Source organism: Gossypium hirsutum, chromosome D09, assembly GCF_007990345.1.
Source record: "Gossypium hirsutum isolate 1008001.06 chromosome D09, Gossypium_hirsutum_v2.1, whole genome shotgun sequence".
Classification (NCBI taxonomy): domain Eukaryota; kingdom Viridiplantae; phylum Streptophyta; class Magnoliopsida; order Malvales; family Malvaceae; genus Gossypium; species Gossypium hirsutum.
Window position 1 is genome coordinate 40,100,638 of NC_053445.1, and position 20,332 is coordinate 40,120,969.

General features: G+C 33.4%; 1 protein-coding gene and 1 long non-coding RNA gene across 3 annotated transcripts; one reads left to right on the forward strand and one right to left on the reverse strand.

Annotated features, from left to right (window-relative positions):
• Positions 1-131: 131 nt before the first annotated feature.
• On the reverse strand, positions 132-8,576 carry LOC107891424 (uncharacterized). The gene is made up of 10 exons (XM_016816230.2): positions 7,464-8,576; positions 6,304-6,434; positions 6,104-6,166; positions 5,847-5,936; positions 5,159-5,324; positions 4,850-5,039; positions 1,975-2,801; positions 960-1,505; positions 800-865; positions 132-442 (listed from the first exon to the last, which is right to left on the reverse strand). The coding sequence occupies exons 1-10, from the start codon at positions 8,031-8,033 to the stop codon at positions 335-337; spliced, it is 2,757 nt and encodes a 918-aa protein (XP_016671719.1). The 5' UTR covers positions 8,034-8,576; the 3' UTR covers positions 132-334.
• Positions 1,378-7,171, forward strand: LOC107891425 (uncharacterized). Of its 2 annotated transcripts, none has more exons than XR_001682212.2 (4): positions 1,378-1,516; positions 2,094-2,874; positions 6,389-6,494; positions 6,713-7,171. It is a non-coding gene; the product is annotated as an uncharacterized lncRNA (long non-coding RNA). The 2 variants fall into 2 exon arrangements; XR_005918106.1 differs by having other exon boundaries at positions 1,397-1,528.
• Positions 8,577-20,332: the final 11,756 nt, after the last annotated feature.

Genomic DNA, 20,332 nt, shown 5'->3' on the forward strand with positions numbered 1-20,332 from the left:
TAAAAAAGAAAAAACGAAAATAGGCCATTTTCACTCTGAAAGCGACGCTTCAAGTTAAAAAATCTCTCCGAATTTCAAATTTAGGTAAGTTTCTTTCTTCTTATTTGTAAATTAAACGATCGTTCTCAGCATTAAGTAAACTTCTATTTTCTTGCTGGTTTTACTTTTGCTTGTTGTAGCTGTACAATATGTGTAAAAAGTTCTGTAATTTGTTTAATATACATTCAAATTTGCATCTTTTTACCTAAAAAAGTATATATATATCTAAACTCTAACGTCTCTGTAAAAATCGGTAAACAAAATGAAAAAGCAAAAAGAAATTTGTCGGGGGTATTCATGACGCCAAAGCAATCCAATAACTTGCTGTGCATGTACTTGTTGGAGTGCCAATTGTCCGTATCCATACCCATTGCTTGTCCTGAACTTCCCGAATTTCTGCCAACTGCACCATTTAATAAATTTCATGACTTTCTTATCCATTTCTCAATACAAAGCTTAAAGCAAGGATTTTTCTTTTTCCATTGAAATTCTGTTGCATGTTTAAAGTTGCTTGATTGTTGTGGATCCCAGAAATGTTTTAATAGGAAACTTGAACAAAATAATGTAAAGAACTTAACTCGAGTGTTTGCCTAGTCTGTGATGACATTTTCTAGATTGATTTTTTTTCTTTTGTTTGTTTGTATGAAATGTTCATGAAATGTATTATTTACCTTTTATGTCTGTGTTTTGGTTGCTTAGGATAATTATCAGATGTTAGAAAATTACAAATATGGATGAATTATGGTCTTGAATTGCTTACTCTGCCATCTCTTAGCTCGAAAATAGCTGAATTTTCAGAAAGTGGAATTGGTCTTGTAGAAGCAACCTGTCCATATTTGTAGAGATTTTAAAAATCAGTTTAACATCACTGTTGTTGTAGGCATGCGGGAGTAAGTGAATGTGGATGGCTGGATACTAACCTTTGGGTCACAGTTGCCATTCGAATAATTTGGGTTCTCCATTTTTGTTTGATCTTCAGTATCTTTGTCTCTATCATGTGGGGAACCACTGTTTTTCCATCTCCATGTCAATTGGTCCATGTACCTTAGGTATACATTTCCGTCTGAACCTATCAAAAGCAGTTGATTACCTTTGAAGAATGGACCAGGAGGAGCAACTAAGTTAACATCTTTGCATGGAGTGCCATGTTCTACCCAGTTCCAACCATCCCATGCATTCCAGTGATATTCAACTAATCCACCATCTTCTGAAAGCATGAAAAGTGAACCCGTTAATGAAAAGAATGAAGGCCTTATAGCAGTTCCTGGCAACCTGGATAGAACCAAATGCTGAGATTGGTGATGCTCATGCCACAATTCAGTTACTTTGTTATACTGGTAGAGCCGACCATTTCTTCCAACAACAAACACTATATTCTCCCTAAAGATTTCTTGGTCTATTATGCATGCAAGTTTGGTTTCTGGAGGGTTTCGGCAATCTTTCCATTTGAACTTTCTCAAGGCAACCTACATGACATGTAAGGATGTTGGTTAGTGCAACACTTTGGGAACAAAGTAACGAATCTGAATCACTAGTTTTTGAAGACTAGATAATGGAATTATGTTATGTTAACATTATATATCTTACTCTAACTTATCTAGTAGTCAATTGCCCTTGACGCTGCCATATCATTCTGGATACTCAGAATGTGGCTCTTCTTAAGGTATAATTTGAAAATTTTCTCTGGTAAGATGGTTTTAGGTATAATATGGTGAAAATGTGATAAACTGAGTCGGTACTTGAATATATAATTCAAGGCTTGTGTCTCTTATGAAAGAATTTCAGATGAAAAAGCAGCAGGCTTGTTATCTTTTCGTTTTGGCCTTTTATTTGTTTTTTCTTATAGGAGGAAAAGAAGAAAGAAAGAAAATCCTAAACGAACCATCTTGTAATTAATCTGTTTGCTTTTCCGATTTTATTTTATTTGCTACTTACTGTGAACTGCAGTAGTCTTCCACTTTTGCTCACAAAAAAGAGTGCATCTTCTGCTGTGACTTTCAGTTTACCATCCCAAGAAGGGCCTGCCGTAACTTCTGTTCCTTTCCTCATTGCAGTGCAATTTATCCATGCTAGGTCATTTCCGCTCCTTTCTCTGATAAGCAGGGTTCCATACATGTCAACAAAAAATAAACTTCCATTGTAGTTTCCTACGGAACCTCTCATAGGTGTTGAATGGTCGTGCCTTAACCAGAGCCATACATTTTCAGTGTAAAGATATTCAAACGTCAAACCCTCATCTGTTACCATAAAAAATGATACACCTGCTTGCATCATCCTCAGTCGGAAATTAGTGCTAGTCCAGTTATCTGGGAAACTGTATTCTTTTGATGTTTCTGCAAGGGCACTCCTGGATGTGCTTGGAGATAAGTACTCTTGTTGTGCTTTATTACCCTTTCTCCTCCTTGTCAGGGATCTTGTATTACCTGCTTCGTTTGATTCATCTTTTATACCTGCTATGCAATTCATAGGTCCACGTTCTTCTGTACAATACTCAGCATTCCATCCTTCTGTCTCAGGCGCATCTAATATTGACCAGACATACTTAGAGGATACTTTTTTTCTCATGTTAAATTGATGTGTTGGCCCTGAATTCTCACCACCTAGGCTAGGCATATGTAACTCTGCAAGTCTACCATCATCCAGTGCAAACAGGGTCCTGCCAAGTTGAAATCTTAGTCCTGCAATACCTCTTGCAGCTTTTGCGTCTGGTGGATGCATATGATTCAGCCATGTTACTGAGATTTGGTTCTCTTGAGCTGTACCTGTCTTCACATGTAAAAGTTAAATTGAGGATCTACTGTGGTTGCCAGATATCAAGAAGACTGTGACTAGCAGGTAATGAACATGCATCATTATCTTAAGACTACATAATTTCATACATTTTTCTGATCTTGCTTAGAGGTCTCATATAAAAGCCATGAATTCCCTGAATTACATGTGCATAAGAAAGGGCAACCCCATTTGTTTCCCTCGATGAGTTTACATGTTTTGCATGAGAAGTTGGTTCTAGGAACTTAAGATACTTATATTGTAGTTAGATAACTTTTTGTGGCTGACATTTGAGTCTTCTTCATTATTCAGTTAAACTCACTGATCTAAAAGTTGCTTTTCAAAGTCATTCTGTAACTTATGTTACTTCTAAACTTAATGTTGGTTGCTTTATCATCTACTCCCTCGTTGACTTTCTAAAGTCTACTGTCAAGGCCCCTTAACTCATTTTTCCTTTAGCTCTTTTCATGATTCTTCAGCTTTATACTGATAAGATAATAAACTGATATATATATATGTGTGTATATATATATGTATGATTATTTAGGTGGGACTAAGACAAATATTTAATTTTGAAGGCCACCTGGTATATGTATAGTCAGATTGTGAAAATATCTTAATATCATTGATTTCCATATTTCGCAGTTACCTTTAATCTTAATATTTCTTCTCTACTTTTTTTGGACTGTGCTAGGTTCTCTCATGTTCTCAGATCATAACTGGTTTCTTGCAAGAACTACAATGGTGGTTCCTTAGAGTTAGAGGGGATGTTCAATAGAATTTAGAAGTATACTCTGATGTGGCTTGGAATGAGATTGTTATTGATATCAATAACTAGATGTCTGAAAAAACAGTGTTATTTGAACTTAGGGTTAGTTTTGTTTATGGGTATGTTTCCAACATGGATTTGTTCAGATTCTTAAATGTTTTTTTTCCAAGATAGATTAATATATGACAAATGCAGGTACTTCAAGAAAATTGAAGAGTTGGAGTTACATAGCCAAAAAAAAGAAAAAGCTATTTGGGGACCATTCAACTTAACCTTATAAATAACTAATATGTTTAAAGTTACCATTCAAGGAAGATTACCTATCAAGCTATTGATTTTTTCCATTTTTAAAGGAAGAAGAGAAGATTGCTGGTACTTTTTGTTGGAGAATCTCATGGATTCTTTAGGTGCAAATAATGTAGTGCTGTAAATCTATAATTGTTTCAAACTTGTAGGGATAGACTGATATTTTGAGATAGGATCCTGATTTCTTTCCTAGAATAACTATTGTATCATTGGGAATAAGAAACAATAAATACTTATGTTATCAGAGCTAGGTATTCCTAAAAACTTTTCTCCATTCATTTACATCCTTAGTCTAAGAAAACTTATCAACCTTCATTGTTGAAACCTTAGTTCAAAAACCTATCTTCCTTCATTGCTGAATATCACCTTGAAAATGGCTAGAATCTGAAATAATTCCTCAAACACTTACTGAAATAGTCAATCAAATGGGGGACTACAGAATTTGAACCCTGCTTATCATCTCAATTGAAGAAACTATCTGCAGTGGTTACAAATTGTCAATGGAAAAGGGAATCTAAGTCATTAGTCTGCTCCAACCATAATTGATCCCAAGTTCAGTGCATGGGTTGAAGAAGATTCCTTGATTATATGGTGGCTTTTGATTTCTATAGATTCTAAACTAGGTGGACCTTTTATGTTCCTTTCAACTACTTGAGAAATATGGGAGGCAATAGGTCAATCCTATTACAAGATCGATGACGTAGCCCTTATTTTTTGAGATCAAAACCAAAATATCAGCCACTAAGCGAGGTACATTCTTCAGCTGTAAATATAGTAGTGCTGTAGATCCATAATTGTTCCAGATTTGTAGGGATAGACTGATTTCTAGGGATAAACTGATTTTTTGGGATAGGATCCTGATTTCTTTCCTAGTGTAACTATTGTATCTTTGTATAAATGTACAAAGCTGTTATTTGGATAAGAAATAGCAAAGGTTTCTTCACTTTTTAATACTACTTGACTTACCTGAATGGTTTGGTATTCGAAACTCAAAAACTGATCCGGTGGATGTAGTGAGAAACAATGAGATGAATATTTCATTTGGTTCATCTTCGAGCAAGGGAGTAATAGATGTCAGGTGATGATCTTCTGGACTTTCATGATTTATCCATTTCCATTTCCTTTGATGTAGTCGTCTCTCTACCAACTTACCTCCCTATATATTAAAGGAAGTCCATTAGACATGACATTAAATTTAGGATAATAGGATATGTACGCATTGTGTTATTAGTTTGTAAGTAGCAGTGATATGGTAGGAATGTTTATGCAGAGTACCTTTGTTAGGAGAAACAAGGATATAGAGTGATCTCCAATCAAGCCATGTATGGTGCACCCCATGAGTGGTATTAGAGAACCCTCTTTTGATGTATCTACACTCTTTAGATGCTTTTTCCATGATGGCCTTGAGTTCTTATCATATTCATAGAGATCACCTGCAGAACTATTGCACCATTTCATGTTTAACCAACTTTGGTGAATCTTAAAAGTGAAATAAACAACGGGTTATAGTTTATACTCTGATAGCAACATGCATAGACATTTGTGGCATTCACACATAACTCTTTCTTTTATACCTTAGGATCTTGTTTTGGAGAAGCATTTTATTTTATTGTGCATTCATTTCTCCATTTGACAATGCTTTATAATTTGGTTAAAAAATAGTCAGAAGTTAATGGCAAAGTAACATTTGCGAAAAATAGTGGAATGTTCCACAAAAAATTTTAGCTTTTGACTATCTTTGAGTCAAATTTGAAATAGCAGTAAAATTGCACCTGCACCTGTTCAAAGTTGAGCTGTAAATTTGATCCATCATCTTAAGTAGAGTAGGAATATTGAACCTTATACCAAAACTAATAACATATGCCTTGTTAGACTAAAGATTTTCAATATCTCTTTGCTGGATAAAAAGTAAGACTAGAGGATTTTGGATGTTTCTCTACTTCTGGAGAGAAAGGGAGAGCACCTTATTGTATATACAACTTCTGTTCTAATTCTAGCTGCATCAGCAATTGCTGCGACATCTGCTCCTGGTGGCCGGCCATGATTCTCCCACCTGCTCTATATTTACAATTACAACACATAAGCCATACTGTATATTAGAGTCTGCTATTGAAATCTGAATCTCATTTATAGACTGGCATATAAGAATTGAGTCATCAATGGTAGCAACGGATGAAGTTCTCTATTTGCTTTAAGACTTTGAAAGGAAAAGGTTTCTACCTTGGAGGTTCAACCTCACTGAGTTCTAGCAACAAGCCGTTCTTTGTGCAGAAATAAACTCTCCTACATTGAGTTGAGAAAAACAACGAAACTGTTAGTAGTGGGAAATTGCATACGTATTGCAATGAAATTTGATCACGCCCCTCTATCATGTGTTATTCCCTGAAACAAAATTCTTGATGTTGAATTAATGTACTTACTGTCCATCATATGAAACAGTACTGGACTTTATTTGAATCACTGAACTCTGTTCTGCTTCTTCATTTGTACTTTGATTGAATGCAGGTTTGAACTCCACCCATATTGGTTGCAAGTTGTCACCGAGTTGCATCTGAAAAAAGGAAGATAAATCAGCCTATAATAACAAGGAACCCTTGTGGTCACAATACAAGTACGTGCCTTTTGCAAGATTTTGTTATATTATTCTGGCTACGGATTCAAAAAGTTGAGGATGGGGTTTTAAAGTATTCTAAGCTAAAATAATAGAAGTGGACAATTTACTCTGAAATCGTTTGTTTTCAGGATTTTAAGAAGTGAGCTTTTTTGGGTTTGGTATATTGGTTAATTTTCAAACATGTTAGAGTGAAACTTTGCTCCTTTCTGTTTCAGTAAATTGATTATCACTTGAGCTACAGAAGTCCAATTGAGGCGATTCAAGATGTGTTGAGAAGCTAATTGAAAGAGCTACAAGTTCAAAAAGGCAACTTAGGCTAACTCCACTTGGATCAAACACAAGATCATGTCAAAATTCATGTGCTGTTTTTGGTCGAGGTTTTGAGTTCTTTAGGGAATATGAGTTCATGTAAATTTACCCCCCACCCATGCACGCATCACACTATCCCACTTTCCTCCCTTTCGTGTTCAACCATACTGTTGATGTGTTCTGTATTGGTGTCAGCCTTGTTACCTGTTAGCTATGATTGAAATCTATCTTTATACCGGTGGAGTTGTGCCTGAGGCTCTCCATTAATGTTATACATATTTCAGAAATACCGTTGGCCCATTGGATTCCTTTCCTACTTCCCTTTGTTCCAAAATAATTGAAATTTGGCTTCATGGTTTTCTATATATGCATGACCATCAAAGTCGTTCTATGTGCATGCTATATTTCTATTCTGAAGCTCTTATGGACATTAAAATACTCATCAGAAGATTGTATAAACTTTCTAATAACTGGCACATACATGGGAGAGAAAATGATCCAAATATAGTTTAGTTGAAGTTTACTTTATTCATTACCATAGGAAGAAATTCATCTCATCCAAATTTAGGATAACCAGAAGTTTTCACTATGCAATCCTGTAAAGTTCATACTATTTCATCTAATGTAAAATTTAAAACAATTGGTATTTAGTGGTACCTGGTATAGATTTCCTTCCTCTGAGATGGCAAGAATTGTCTGGTTGACTATCAAGACTGAGACTGCAGAACCTGCGGATAGATGCAAATCATGTGGTGCTATAACCCACTGAACTCCATTCCAGAACCTCTCATAGATAGACCCACTTTCACCAGTGACCCAAATGGATGTATCAGACATTTTAGTCAAGGAGATTCTTTTTCTTTGAGGCAAAATTGCATAAGAGTTTTCATCCAGTCTTCCAATATTTCCATCCTTCATTTTGTTGTTGTTTTGGTTAGAAGCATCTGTTTCGTTTCCTAAGTTCTCTTCTTTGGTCCCTTTTGTTTGATCAATCAAACCCACTTTATTACAGTTATCATTAACGCAAGATACAAGATCAAAAGGAAGTTTCACTTCAACCCATCTGTTGGATTGCTCTTGAAACTCCCAGAACCGATCTGTTTCCTGCTCGAATTGCCTAGTCGTTTGTTGAACAAACTGTTTGCACAAAGAAGCAGAAGTGAAAATGGCAAGATAGCTTATTGACAAAAGGACCCAGATGAAAAGTTTTAAACGGAATATAAACATGGCAGCTGAAGAACCTTAGAAAAGGGAAGATGAAGCTAGGTAAAACGGAACTCTACCAAACTAAGATATTGCTGATTTTGTCATAAGCAAAATTAGGTTGGTTTTTACAGTTTGTGGTGCCCCATATGGACCCCTTAGGCAAAAAGGCTACCGTAAAGTACTTAGAGGACACTACAGCTGCTCCTTTCATGGCCTCTCTATTGCCACGAGTGCCTGAGAAAGAAGATCATGGCAGCGGGGGCCCATGGAAGATGGAGTAGAGAAATAGTTACAGCTATCCCTATATTGCCGGGCATCTTTATCAGTAAACTCGCAGCAAAGTCAAGCTTCTACGTTTGTTTTGGTTAGCTTGTTTTTCTACCCTGCATCTGTTGTTGCAGTTAGTGATGCTTTTTTCTTACCTAATGACATAGAATTTGTGTCACTCTTGTAATAATTCGTTGCCATTTTAAAGTTTAAACAGTACGGTTAAACATGATTTTGGAAAATATCTTTGGCTGCTTTTATGAAGTAAATCCTGTTCCTGAAATTCTATTAGATTTCTTCTTGTTTCTTACATGTTTGGTCAGTTATCAAATGAGTTTACAACTAAAGCCACTTGGTCAATACATGGGGCGGGGGTCCACTAGCTTTCTTGATTAGTAGGTTCCAAGTATATAAATCATCAAAAAAAAAAAAACTTTTATTGTTAGAACGAATGGTTAAGAGTTTGATGTCCTTAAGTAAGATATTTATTTCGATTTTTGTTTATGGAGAAAATATAATCGGAAGATATTTACCCCTTTTGTTTAGAGATCTGATCCTAAATTTAATTAGAACTTAATGATCATCGTATATTGGAAGGTCTCAGAATAAAAAAGAAGAAGAAGAAAGAGTTTCCAAGCATGGAGATCATGAAAAGCTTTTTCTATTGAGTTGAGTGGTTAAGAGCTTGATGCCCCTTAAGTAAGATTTTGGGTTTCTATTTTTGTAGATGGATAAAGTATTATTGAGAAAAACTTGCTTCATATTTAGAGATTTAATTTGACTCGATTTTGATTTTAATTAGAATCTAATGTAATTATTAGATAAGAAAACGTGAAAAAACTTTGATTGAAATTCCTTTATATTTTCATTTAACTTGTGGGATGGGAGTCTTGGCATGTGTCAGCTGAGGTATGATGTTACCAAATTTCTATGGTCATTGGTAAATGAAAGTGACTCATCACAAGTTGGGTTTATTTAATGACATGAATTTTCTTGCCCGCTTCTTTCAAAATAGTTTCATTTTACAATACAAATATGAGATAATAGATACATGAGGGGTGTGAGAGCTGTAATCATCCATGCATGGTCCACATATCATGATTGGCCTTTTCAATTTTGGTAGCTGAGATGTGAACTCCCTTATGGCACAAACCATGTTGTGGGTACAGAATATTCAATTGATGTTTTGAATATCATGGGGGAGGGTGCCAAGAAATGGGGTCTATAAGGCCTTGGGTTAATAAAGTTTTTATTTATTTATGTGTATTAATAATGTATAAACTAATTACTTCTATCAAAGAATTAATTTATAAACTAATTAAGTCTACTGTATGTGCATGCATATAAGATATTAGAGCATTGAATATAGCGGTTGATTATACGAAAGATTTTCAAAGAGAATATCTATAAGGTAGATATGAGATTAGTTGATTCCAACTCCAAATAACATCAATTTTGAATTATAAAATGATATGCTCCTAAGAAAATATAGATTTTGACTGACAGCCACTTTTATTTAAAGAGAAAAGCAATTTGATTTCTCTAATTTAAGAACTTGGAATATATTTGTTACAAGTATACTATAAATATATATATTTGAGTAATCACAAGTATCATTAAATGTCTTAAGTATATAATTGCGCATGATAGGTCTCAAACTTGAGTACTCAATACCAAAAATAAAATAATTTTGAGTACTAACATAAAATAGACCAAAAAAATAATTTAAAATATGACATGATATAAAAATTAACATGAACATGATAAATTATTGATATAGTAAAATTTATAGAAAGATATAATATTTCATTTACAATTAAGAATTATGAGAATGACATAAATACTCATATATGTTTTTTAAATAATGGTATCTCCAAAAAAGAATGTCATAACAACTTTTTAGGCCGTCAACTATTTTTAAAAATAATATCAGATTTTTATATATTTTTTATTTAAATGTGATTGGTTACTTATAAAATTTGTCATATTTAATAAAATATTAAAATAAAATAGAATTCATTAAAAATAATTTTTTTAGGCATACAAAAATAAAAATAAAAATAATTTGAGAGTACAATTGTTAGTCGTGTGTGAAGAAGATGTTAACTCTTTCACGACACTTTTTATAAGTAAAATTATCAATTAATCACGTGTGATTTGAAATCTTGAAAAAAATTTAATGTTAATATTCAAAAATAATTTCTTTTCTAAAATTAAATTTATCTTATTTCAAACATTCCTTTGCGATGAATAAATATAAAATGCTCTTTTATTATCCTGATTAAGATACAATAATTGATTATCACTTGAAAATATTACCAACATAAACTCAGATTACGAATAATTTCAAAAGACGATACAATATGACTTAGATATATTGAATTCCATATAACTCAGATTCAACCCTCACATAATACAGATCAATTGATTTAATAATTTCTAGAGTCTCTCACAATTACAATTCACCCATTTTCAGTATTTACATATCATTAAGGCGGATACTTTTCATACCACACAAATATATATTTCTTTTCAAAGACTTATTCAATTTTTTCAGATATCATACTCAATCCTTAATCCTTGTACTTCCCAATACCTTATCTTAGAAATACTTATTACAGACTAATATAATTTATTCATATCTTACCATAAAGAAGTACATTCACATCTTACCAGGCATTCTTGACAGATTACACCATACAGGCCAAACAGAATACGCCATACAGGCATCATACATAATCTTGTGATTCTTGTCTCGACGGACTTCACAGAAGATGCCATTGGTCTTTATCTCATGGTCTTATACAAAGTTTCATGTATCACGATCTGCCATTCGATTTATACATTATCGAAGGCTATGCCATGAACATATATACAATCATATCACATTATGTCATAGGTCTTAACTACATGGTCTTATACACATTCTTGTATCGCGATCAAACTTTCTAATACATCTTACTGAAGGCTACATCATGAATGGCTCCAATTCATACCAAGTTGCCATGGGTTTCTAGCTCATGGTCTTACACTTAATTTCAGTATATGATATGCCAGTCTAGTTAGCATTATAACTACCTTACCAAATGCTTCACAATGGGACATTTCTCATTCTTACTTACCCAGATGATCGTATTTTTTATTGACATTCTTTTAGCACCACAACTATACCTGCACGCTTACCAGTCAATATTCTTCTCAACTAGAACTTTACACATATCATAGTAATACATACTTCTTCCTTACTATGATCATACATTTACTGATTATTATAGTTATCATCATTTTTTTTATATATAATTACTTTTACTTAAAAGATTTGCACAAGAGAGTTAGGGTAGAGACTCACCTAATTCTTATCCACTGCAGTTTTAGGCTCCACTATTATTACTCTTGTACATACAAATTACTTATCATCTCAATTGCTGACAATCTCATGTAAAAACCTTATACTCGTAATCTTACTGTTTAGATACCATACATAGATTTACTAATTCAAAACTTAACATGCAGAGTTGGAACACTTACCCTGATATGATATAACCACTGACCTTTAAAGAACCATAGCTTTTAGATTATCAATGAAGAGATATATTCAGACTTAAAGAAGGAATCAGTGAATACCACTTAAGGAAGAGGAAAAAGAAAAGAAGAACCCTTTTCAGAACTCATCTCACGCATACAAATATGACACAACTTACTAGTGGAATTTAACAAGTGTTATATATTTCAGAATTTACGTTTTTAATGGCCTATAATTTCCAAGAGAAATATAATTAAGTACTTCGCATTCATAATTATCAAGCTAGGCTATCTAGTTTATTTTTAACTAAGTTACTTATAATCTGATTAGCACAGTATCCTAGATAAACCAAGCGTACCATACCTTTAGCGAATACTTATTTCATACTTACCTTTTATCCATTAACACAAACTTCTCCTTAATATAGCAAAATATCATGAAATCAAATTCTTACTTACTCATATGGCGGTTACTATACGCCCACATGTATACGCCAAAACAATCACTTGGACGGTTAACACTATGCCAGAGAGATTATTTACTACTATATGCCAAAACTATGGTCTCGTCATACTTGGGGTGTTACAAGTAGGCTCATTTTCGGCTGTCATAGCTACTAAGAAAGAACGATGTTTTGGAGAAAATTTGTCACAATTTACATAATGTGCTATAGGATAGAAGACAAAATTGGTTTGAATGAACGTGCAGGCGGGTTATTCATTGTGTAATATATGTCACAAAATCTCGTAGTCGAGTAGAAACTTCTTTTGTTCTATAACCATCGTTATCAAATTGAGTCACTATTGAATTCTCAAGTACCTTACTTTTTTTTGCCCTCATTTAAGTCACCATTAGCATGATTGGTGATACAAAAAGGAGCACTCTGTACTAGATTTGGTTGTGCACCCTCCTTACTAACACCAACAAATGAAAATTCATATTCAAAGAACACAACATCTCTCGATACAAAATACTTTCCTATATCAAGATCATAAACTTTCCACCTTTTTTTTTCCCAAAAGGATATCCTACAAACATACAACGTTGACTTATGCTAGCAAACTTGTCTTTCTCCTTATTCAAGTTCTGACCATAACCAAGGCATCCGAAAGTTCGAATATGATTATAACTAGAAGGTTTACCAAACAAGATCTCATTAGGAGTCTTTCCTTCCAATAGTTTAGAATCTAATAGTTTAGAAGGAGCATGGTTGGCGATACAAAAATGAGCACTTTGTACTAGATTTGGTTGTGCACCCTTCTTACTAACATCAAGAAATGAAAATTCATATTCAAAGAACACAACATCTCTCGATACAAAATACTTTCCTATATCAAGATCATAAACTTTCCACCTTTTTTTTCCAAAAGGATATCCTACAAACATACAACGTTGACTTATGCTAGCAAACTTGTCTTTCTCCTTATTCAAGTTCTGGCCATAACAAAGGCATCCAAAAGTTTGAATATGATTATAACTAGAAGGTTTACCAAACAAGATCTCATTAGGAGTCTTTTCTTCTAATAGTTTAGAAGGTGTCCGATTGATCAAATATCCAGCCGTCAAAACACATTCTCCCCAAAACTTGATGGGAAGATTACCTTGAAATCTTAAAAATCTAGCCACATTTAATATATGGCAATACTTCCTCTCAACACGACTATTTTGTTGAGGTGTTCCTATACATAAAGTCTGGTATAAAATTCTATTTTCTGAAAAATAGTCTTTCAAGCACGCAAATTCAGTCTCATTATCACATCTAACTACTTTCACATCTTTATAAAACTGTCTTTTAGTCATAGCAAAAAAATTACGTATGAAAAGTCCCACTTCTATTTTTTCAGTCAACAAATATATCCATACACCCCTGAAAAAATCATCATCAATGGTAAAAAAAATATGAGGCATCACAAGAAGCATTAACACGATAAATGTTAGATATGGTACCTTAAGTGTAGTATTTTCATCTAAATATACTTTTAATTTTTTTAACAGATTGATTAATAAAGTTATTCATAAGTTGCATTAATATTTTGTATATTGTCCTCACATGGTTTTTGCATGCAAAGCAAATGAAAACAAATATTGATCATTGGTTGTCTAAATGTTTAACTAATACTAAATGATATTATGTGGTTGGATCGTAGTACAGAAAGACAACTTGTATTGGTAGACGAACCTAAACATGTCTTTAGTCTAATTGGAAATAAGCAAACCGATTGAAAGACTAGTATGTTGTCTATTAAGTCCAATTGGGGAGATGCACTGTCTTGGACATCAGAGCAGATGAATCCTAGAAGATAGAGACATATATGTGACTGACAATACATCAGACAAGACCTAAACAGAATAGATCCTGAATCCATTTATGGATTTATTCACTAGTGGCGTTCATAGTGTGACATACCTAAATCCTGAGTGGATGGCGAACTATGTATGTGTGACTCGTACACTTTGATGTAAGTAAAAGCCTAAGTTTAAATAGATAAGGAACCGAAAGTTGGTGCGTTAGGTGTACGACTTTTGTAGTATGTAGCGTCATTCGCAACAATGGAATTCATAACCCAAAACATAGGTAAATGATATCTTCTTATTGGCATTACATGGTTGATGAAAAGTAAACGTGGCCACAGGTCATCCGTCTTTGTGATAGATGACTTGATCACTATTTGATAGTGATTGACTTTTCATGAAATAAGATGTAACGGTTGCCATGAGATAAAATATGATCATATTGGGATAACGAATATTATCCCAAAGAGATCAAAGATATCCTATGAGGGTAACACACTTATGACAAGGTCATTGGACGAGCATTGAGTAGTTACTTTCGTAATAGTACGTCGTTGGGGAGAGCTCAGTCACGAAACTATAGTGGAATGACTTCGTGACTAAATGAGTTTATGATTAATAGGCGAAAAGTCAAAAATTAATTATCAATCATTTGAGCCTTAACTTCATATATTCAATTGGTCCCTCTGTTAACTCGTTAAAACTAGAAATGAATTGCATGTTTGAATAAAAATGAGCGGAATGAATAGAAAAAGAGAAATGGGAAACATTTAGGAATGATTATGGTTTTCTCCAAAATGGAGAAATAGAATCATTTGGAAATGAATGTAGGTTTCCAAAAATGGATATGGAAATGGAAATTTGCAATCCTATATATGCTTACTTAAAAAATGATGGAAATTAGCAAAACAGGTTTTGTGTATTTTATCTCAGCCTCATTGTCTTTTAGCTAGAGTTTTAAAATCTCGTTACTTCCCTTTTTCAGATATATTATCAGCGAAATTTGGTTCTTACCCTTCATTTACCTGGTGAAGCATTTACAGCGCACGGAAGTTGATTGGGGAAGGGATTTTGTGGCGGGTTGGTAATGGTGATCGTATCAACATATAGAATGATCCTTGGCTACCTAGAAGAGAGAACAATAGAATTTCAATTTAGAAGATTAGGCCTACTTGGACGACTGTTAATCAACTAATTGAGACTGAGACTAATACCTAGAATAGAGAGCTGGTTCATAATTTAGTTGACGAAACTATAGCAGCTCGAATTCTTTCTATTCCTATTTCTGGAAGTAGCTCAGAGGACATGATGGTTTGGAAACATGAAGGTTCTGGGGAATACACAGTAAAGAGTGGGTATCGGGTCCTAACTACAGCACATTTACAGAATACTACACACACTTCCTCTAATGATGATGATTACAAAGAATTTTACAAAGCCTTATGGTCGCTGAATATTCCAGAAAAAATTAAAATACACAGTTGGAGGCTGGTTAATAATCTGGTGCCCCACTTTAGTAATCTAGCGCGTAGAACTTTGTGTGTGGAAGTCGTTTGCCCACTGTGTAAGGCAGATCTGGAGGATTCAGGTCATCTGGTGTGGTTTTGTGGTACTCTATAGTGTATGTGGGCTTCCTTACAAGTAAAGATTCCGTTATTCGAAGCTTCATTGTGTTACAAGAATCGCTTTGTTAGAACGTTTTCTGTAACAGATCAACAACAAAAACGAATCATTGCAATTTCCATATGGGGCCTATGGTTTTGTAGAAATAAATTGATCCATGAAGGGGTAAAATTTTCATTGCAAGAATTGTTGGGGTTTATTCGAGGATATGAACTAGATATTTGTAACACCCCTTACCCGTATCCAACACCGGAATAAGGTACGAGGCATTACCAAAACACATACACTTGTAAACGTATTTAACCGAGTTATAAAATTTCATCTAAATTAAAACATTCAAAATAATTAACATGCTTCTATAACTTTTCACAATATATCCTCAAAATATTATAATCATAATAATTAGGGCCTACGAAACCCGATACATACTCATGCAATTCAATGTTTCATTTCCATTTCATTCAATTCGCAACTTCTTATGCTCACAATTTAAATCAATTCACTAGCAATTTCCATTTAATTCACGTACAATTCAATGACATTAAGTTCAACACTAATACGTATTTACCATTTAACTCAACGTTTATCGATTATACCATTCAATAACACATTTATGAAATTCTCAATTTTGCAATGAAAATATCACTTTAGCTTAAATAACAACATCATCCTGGTATAAATACACTACCACTTATCCATTTACTTTAATTCATTTGGGCCCATTTGTCACTTACCATCCTTAATCAAATTAGGGAACGGTTACGGAAAATTGAGTACTTCACTTTGACTTTGCCATAGTATAACTATGGTCTTACGTATGATCACTTATCACTTGTCCCTGATCATATAAGTGTAGCTAAGGCTACCACTTATCACTTTGTCACTTGATCAGATAAGTGTAGCTAAGACTACCACTTATCACTTTGTCACTTGATCAGATAAGTGTAGCTAAAGCTACCACTTATCACTTTGTCTCTTGATCAGATAAGTGTAGCACTTATCACTTTGTCACTTGATCAGATAAGTGTAGCTAAAGCTACCACTTATCACTTTATCTCTTGATCAGAAGTACTCAAATCCGGCGTTTCGCTTAATTTGATCATTTGTTCGATTTTCGCATTTTTATTTTACTCTCATTTCAACATTAAATACATTTCATCATACATTATATAATTCATGAAATTAACATTTAACCATTAAATTTCAGCCATATGAACTTACTATTTCATTAACTTTCCACACTTGTTTCTATGCACATCACACAAGATATAAGCATATCATTCAACCATAGTTGCAAGCTAGTGTATTTAAACATAACTCTTTTTGGAACTAACCACACGATAAACCATTTCGATGCATAACTTATAAATTTAACGTGGCTTAATCTAGCCACTACTTAGCCAAAGCCTAAGCATATACACCAAATATGTTAGCCAAATACACATATAGCATAAGCATTATAAGCATGGATGAGCACAACATTTATTCATGTATCAGGCTTACCAACATGTGTTAATTCATAAACCATTCATGACATTATTTCATGCCAAATCATATACCGAATATACCATACACACATACTATGAAACTTTATTTTCACACATGAGCTTAAACCATGACCAATAATGCACAAATATAAGCATCATTTCTATTTCATCGTTTATCAATTATAATCAAGCATATGACCAATTATACACAAATCATTCATATATTTCCCAATTTTCCTCCTCCTCCTCTCCATTCCACATCCTTAATGTGTATAACACACTTAAACAACATTAGCTATAATTTCACTATTTACTCACATGTATATTCAAAGCTATTTATCCGAGTCAGAGTCACTAAATTATTTTTATCTGGAGCTACAGAGCTCCAAATTAAGATATTTTAATTTTCCATGAAACTAGACTCACAAAAATTCTTACCACAAAATTTTCAAAATTTTTGGTTCAGCCAAATAGTACAGTTTATTCTTTAAAATTTCCCCTATTTCTCTGTCTGACAGTTCCGACCACTCTTCACTAAAAATGAATTATCTAACTGTACAGAATTTGGATGATGTTTCTATTTATTTCCTTTGAAAATAAACTCATTAAGGATTCTAAGCATATAAATTATAACTCATAATTATTTTTATTCAATTTTTGATAATTTTCCAAAGTCATAACAGGGGAACCCCAAAACATTCTGACATTGTCTCACAAAATTTATTATATCTCATGATTTACAATTCCATTGCTTACACTGTTTCTTCTATGAGAAACTAGACTCAATAAGCTTTAATTTAATATTTTATTCACCCTCTAATTCAATTCTCACAATTTTTGGTGATTTTTCAAAGTTATACTACTGCTGCTGTCCAAAACTGCTTTAGTGCAAAATGTTGATTTCCATTTTGCCCCAAATTTCACAGTTTATACAATTCGGTCCTTTCTCAATTAACCCCTCAATGAATCTAATTTTCTCAATTAATACTTTACCTAGACATTATAAGTTGTTTCACAACTATTGAAATTCAGAATTTTCACATATGACTCTATCTTCAAACTCTTTTACTATTAGGTCCCAAACATTCACTTTCTATTCAATTCTTTCAATAAAATCAGCATATGAACAATTTAAAGCTCTAATTCCATGCTAAATCATCATATACTTCCAGCACATATTCATAGCAACTTTCAACTTCTTTCATAGAATCAAAAACTAATGAATTCAACAAGTGGGCCTAGTTGTAAAAGTCACAAAAACACCAAAATTTCAAGAAATAATCAAGAATTGAACTTACCTGCAGTAAAAATAGGAAGAACCAGCTTAAGGAAACCCTTCTATGGTGTTTTTGCTGATGAGAATGCAGAAAAATAAAGAGAAATCTAGATAATTCCACTTTGGTCCTAACTTTATTAAGTAAATTTTGCAATATTCCAATTTTTCCCTTAATTCTCCTTACTTTGTTGCTGATTTCATGCCTTTGCCGTCCAGTCCAAATAGACCTTTGAAGCCCTCTTCCTTTTATCATTTAAGCTATTTAATCATTTCCCATAATTTTGTATTTGTTACAATTTAGTCCTTTTTGTTCAATAAATTATCGGAACTTTAAAATTTCTTAACGAAAATTTAATACTAACTTTTTAACACTCCATAAATATTTATAAAATTATTTATGGCTCGATTGAAAATCTCTGAGGTCTCGATACCCTATTTTTTTATTCTAATTATTTTAATATTTATTTCTAGTGCACTATTCACTATTTCAAAAATTTTCCTAAGTTCACATTTAACTTATACTCACTAAATTAATAATATTTTCTACTCATTTGTCAAATTTAGTGATCTCGAATCACCGTTCCGACACCTCTGAAAATTCAGGCCATTACATTTTTTTTCCTCGTCGGATTTGTCGTCCAAAACCACTGTTCCATCTAGACCCAAAATCAGGCTGTTACAATATTAGTCTAAATCAAGAGAACCTCCGTCCTTCTCTTAGATCTATGGTAAAGGATATTTGGAGACCCCCAGACTATGGAGTTATTAAGATAAACTTTGATGCACTTTCCAATAAGAAGAAAGACTCGCTACAACTGTAGTTTTAGCCAGAGACTCTATAGGAGAAATCGTAGGGGCAGAAACTTATCTTTTTGAGGATGTTGTTGAAGTATTTGTGGTAGAAGCACAGGCTTGCGAAAGGGTATTAATCTTTGCGAGTATGATGGGCTTTCAGTGTCTGATCGTGGAAGGAGACTCCCTAACAGTTATCAAAAGTATTAAGAAGAAGGGGGAAGATAAACCGGTTCTCAGGCCGATTACATATTATATTTGTAAAATGGGTTTACATTTTGATGAGGTATCTTACCTTTTTGTGCCTTGAACGGTTAATGGAGCGGCTCACACTCTGGCGTTGGAAGGCCGAAGAAGAAAGGTTTGTGGTAGCTGGGTTAATGGAGTGCTTGAATCAGTGATGATAGTGGCGATGAAAGACCGTTTGGCTTAGAATCAGTGTCTCTAAGGTTCCTCTTGTTTTGATTTGAAAATGAAGAAGGTTCGATGAATTTCCAGTGCTTGAGTTCAAAGCTATCGTTCTCTCCTTTTTACTTGTTTCAGTTTTTTCAAATGGTGAGGAGAGATTTTGGCTAATATTTGGTTTCTGAAGCGGTGTTGGTTGTTGGCTCAAGACATTTTACTTTCTGATTCTTTGGGTTAGTAGTTTTTAGGAGTTTTAATTAATTTGTCTGCTTAGGCAGTTGTTCCTTTTTTCTTTTATTTTTTTGTCTTTTCATGTTGCCATGTATTGTGGCTTTTAAGCTACTGTTTCTGCCTTGAACCGAGTTATTAATAATATCAGTTAGTTTTACTAAAAAAATGATGGATGATTGAGTTTTTGCTTTTCGACTATTTTGAAGCCCGAAAATAAAAATAAATCATTCGATCATAATGAACATGTTGAGTTTTGACATATTAAACGAATTTTCTCAAAATTTTACTGCAAGTAAAATCGTCAAAATTTTACTAAAGTAAAATTGGTATAAGAAAATTATTTAATGTGTAAATATTAAAGTTTGTTTTGGAAAATAGAAAAATTGAATCAGCTTGGATCACTTTATAGAGTACTGAGTCAAAA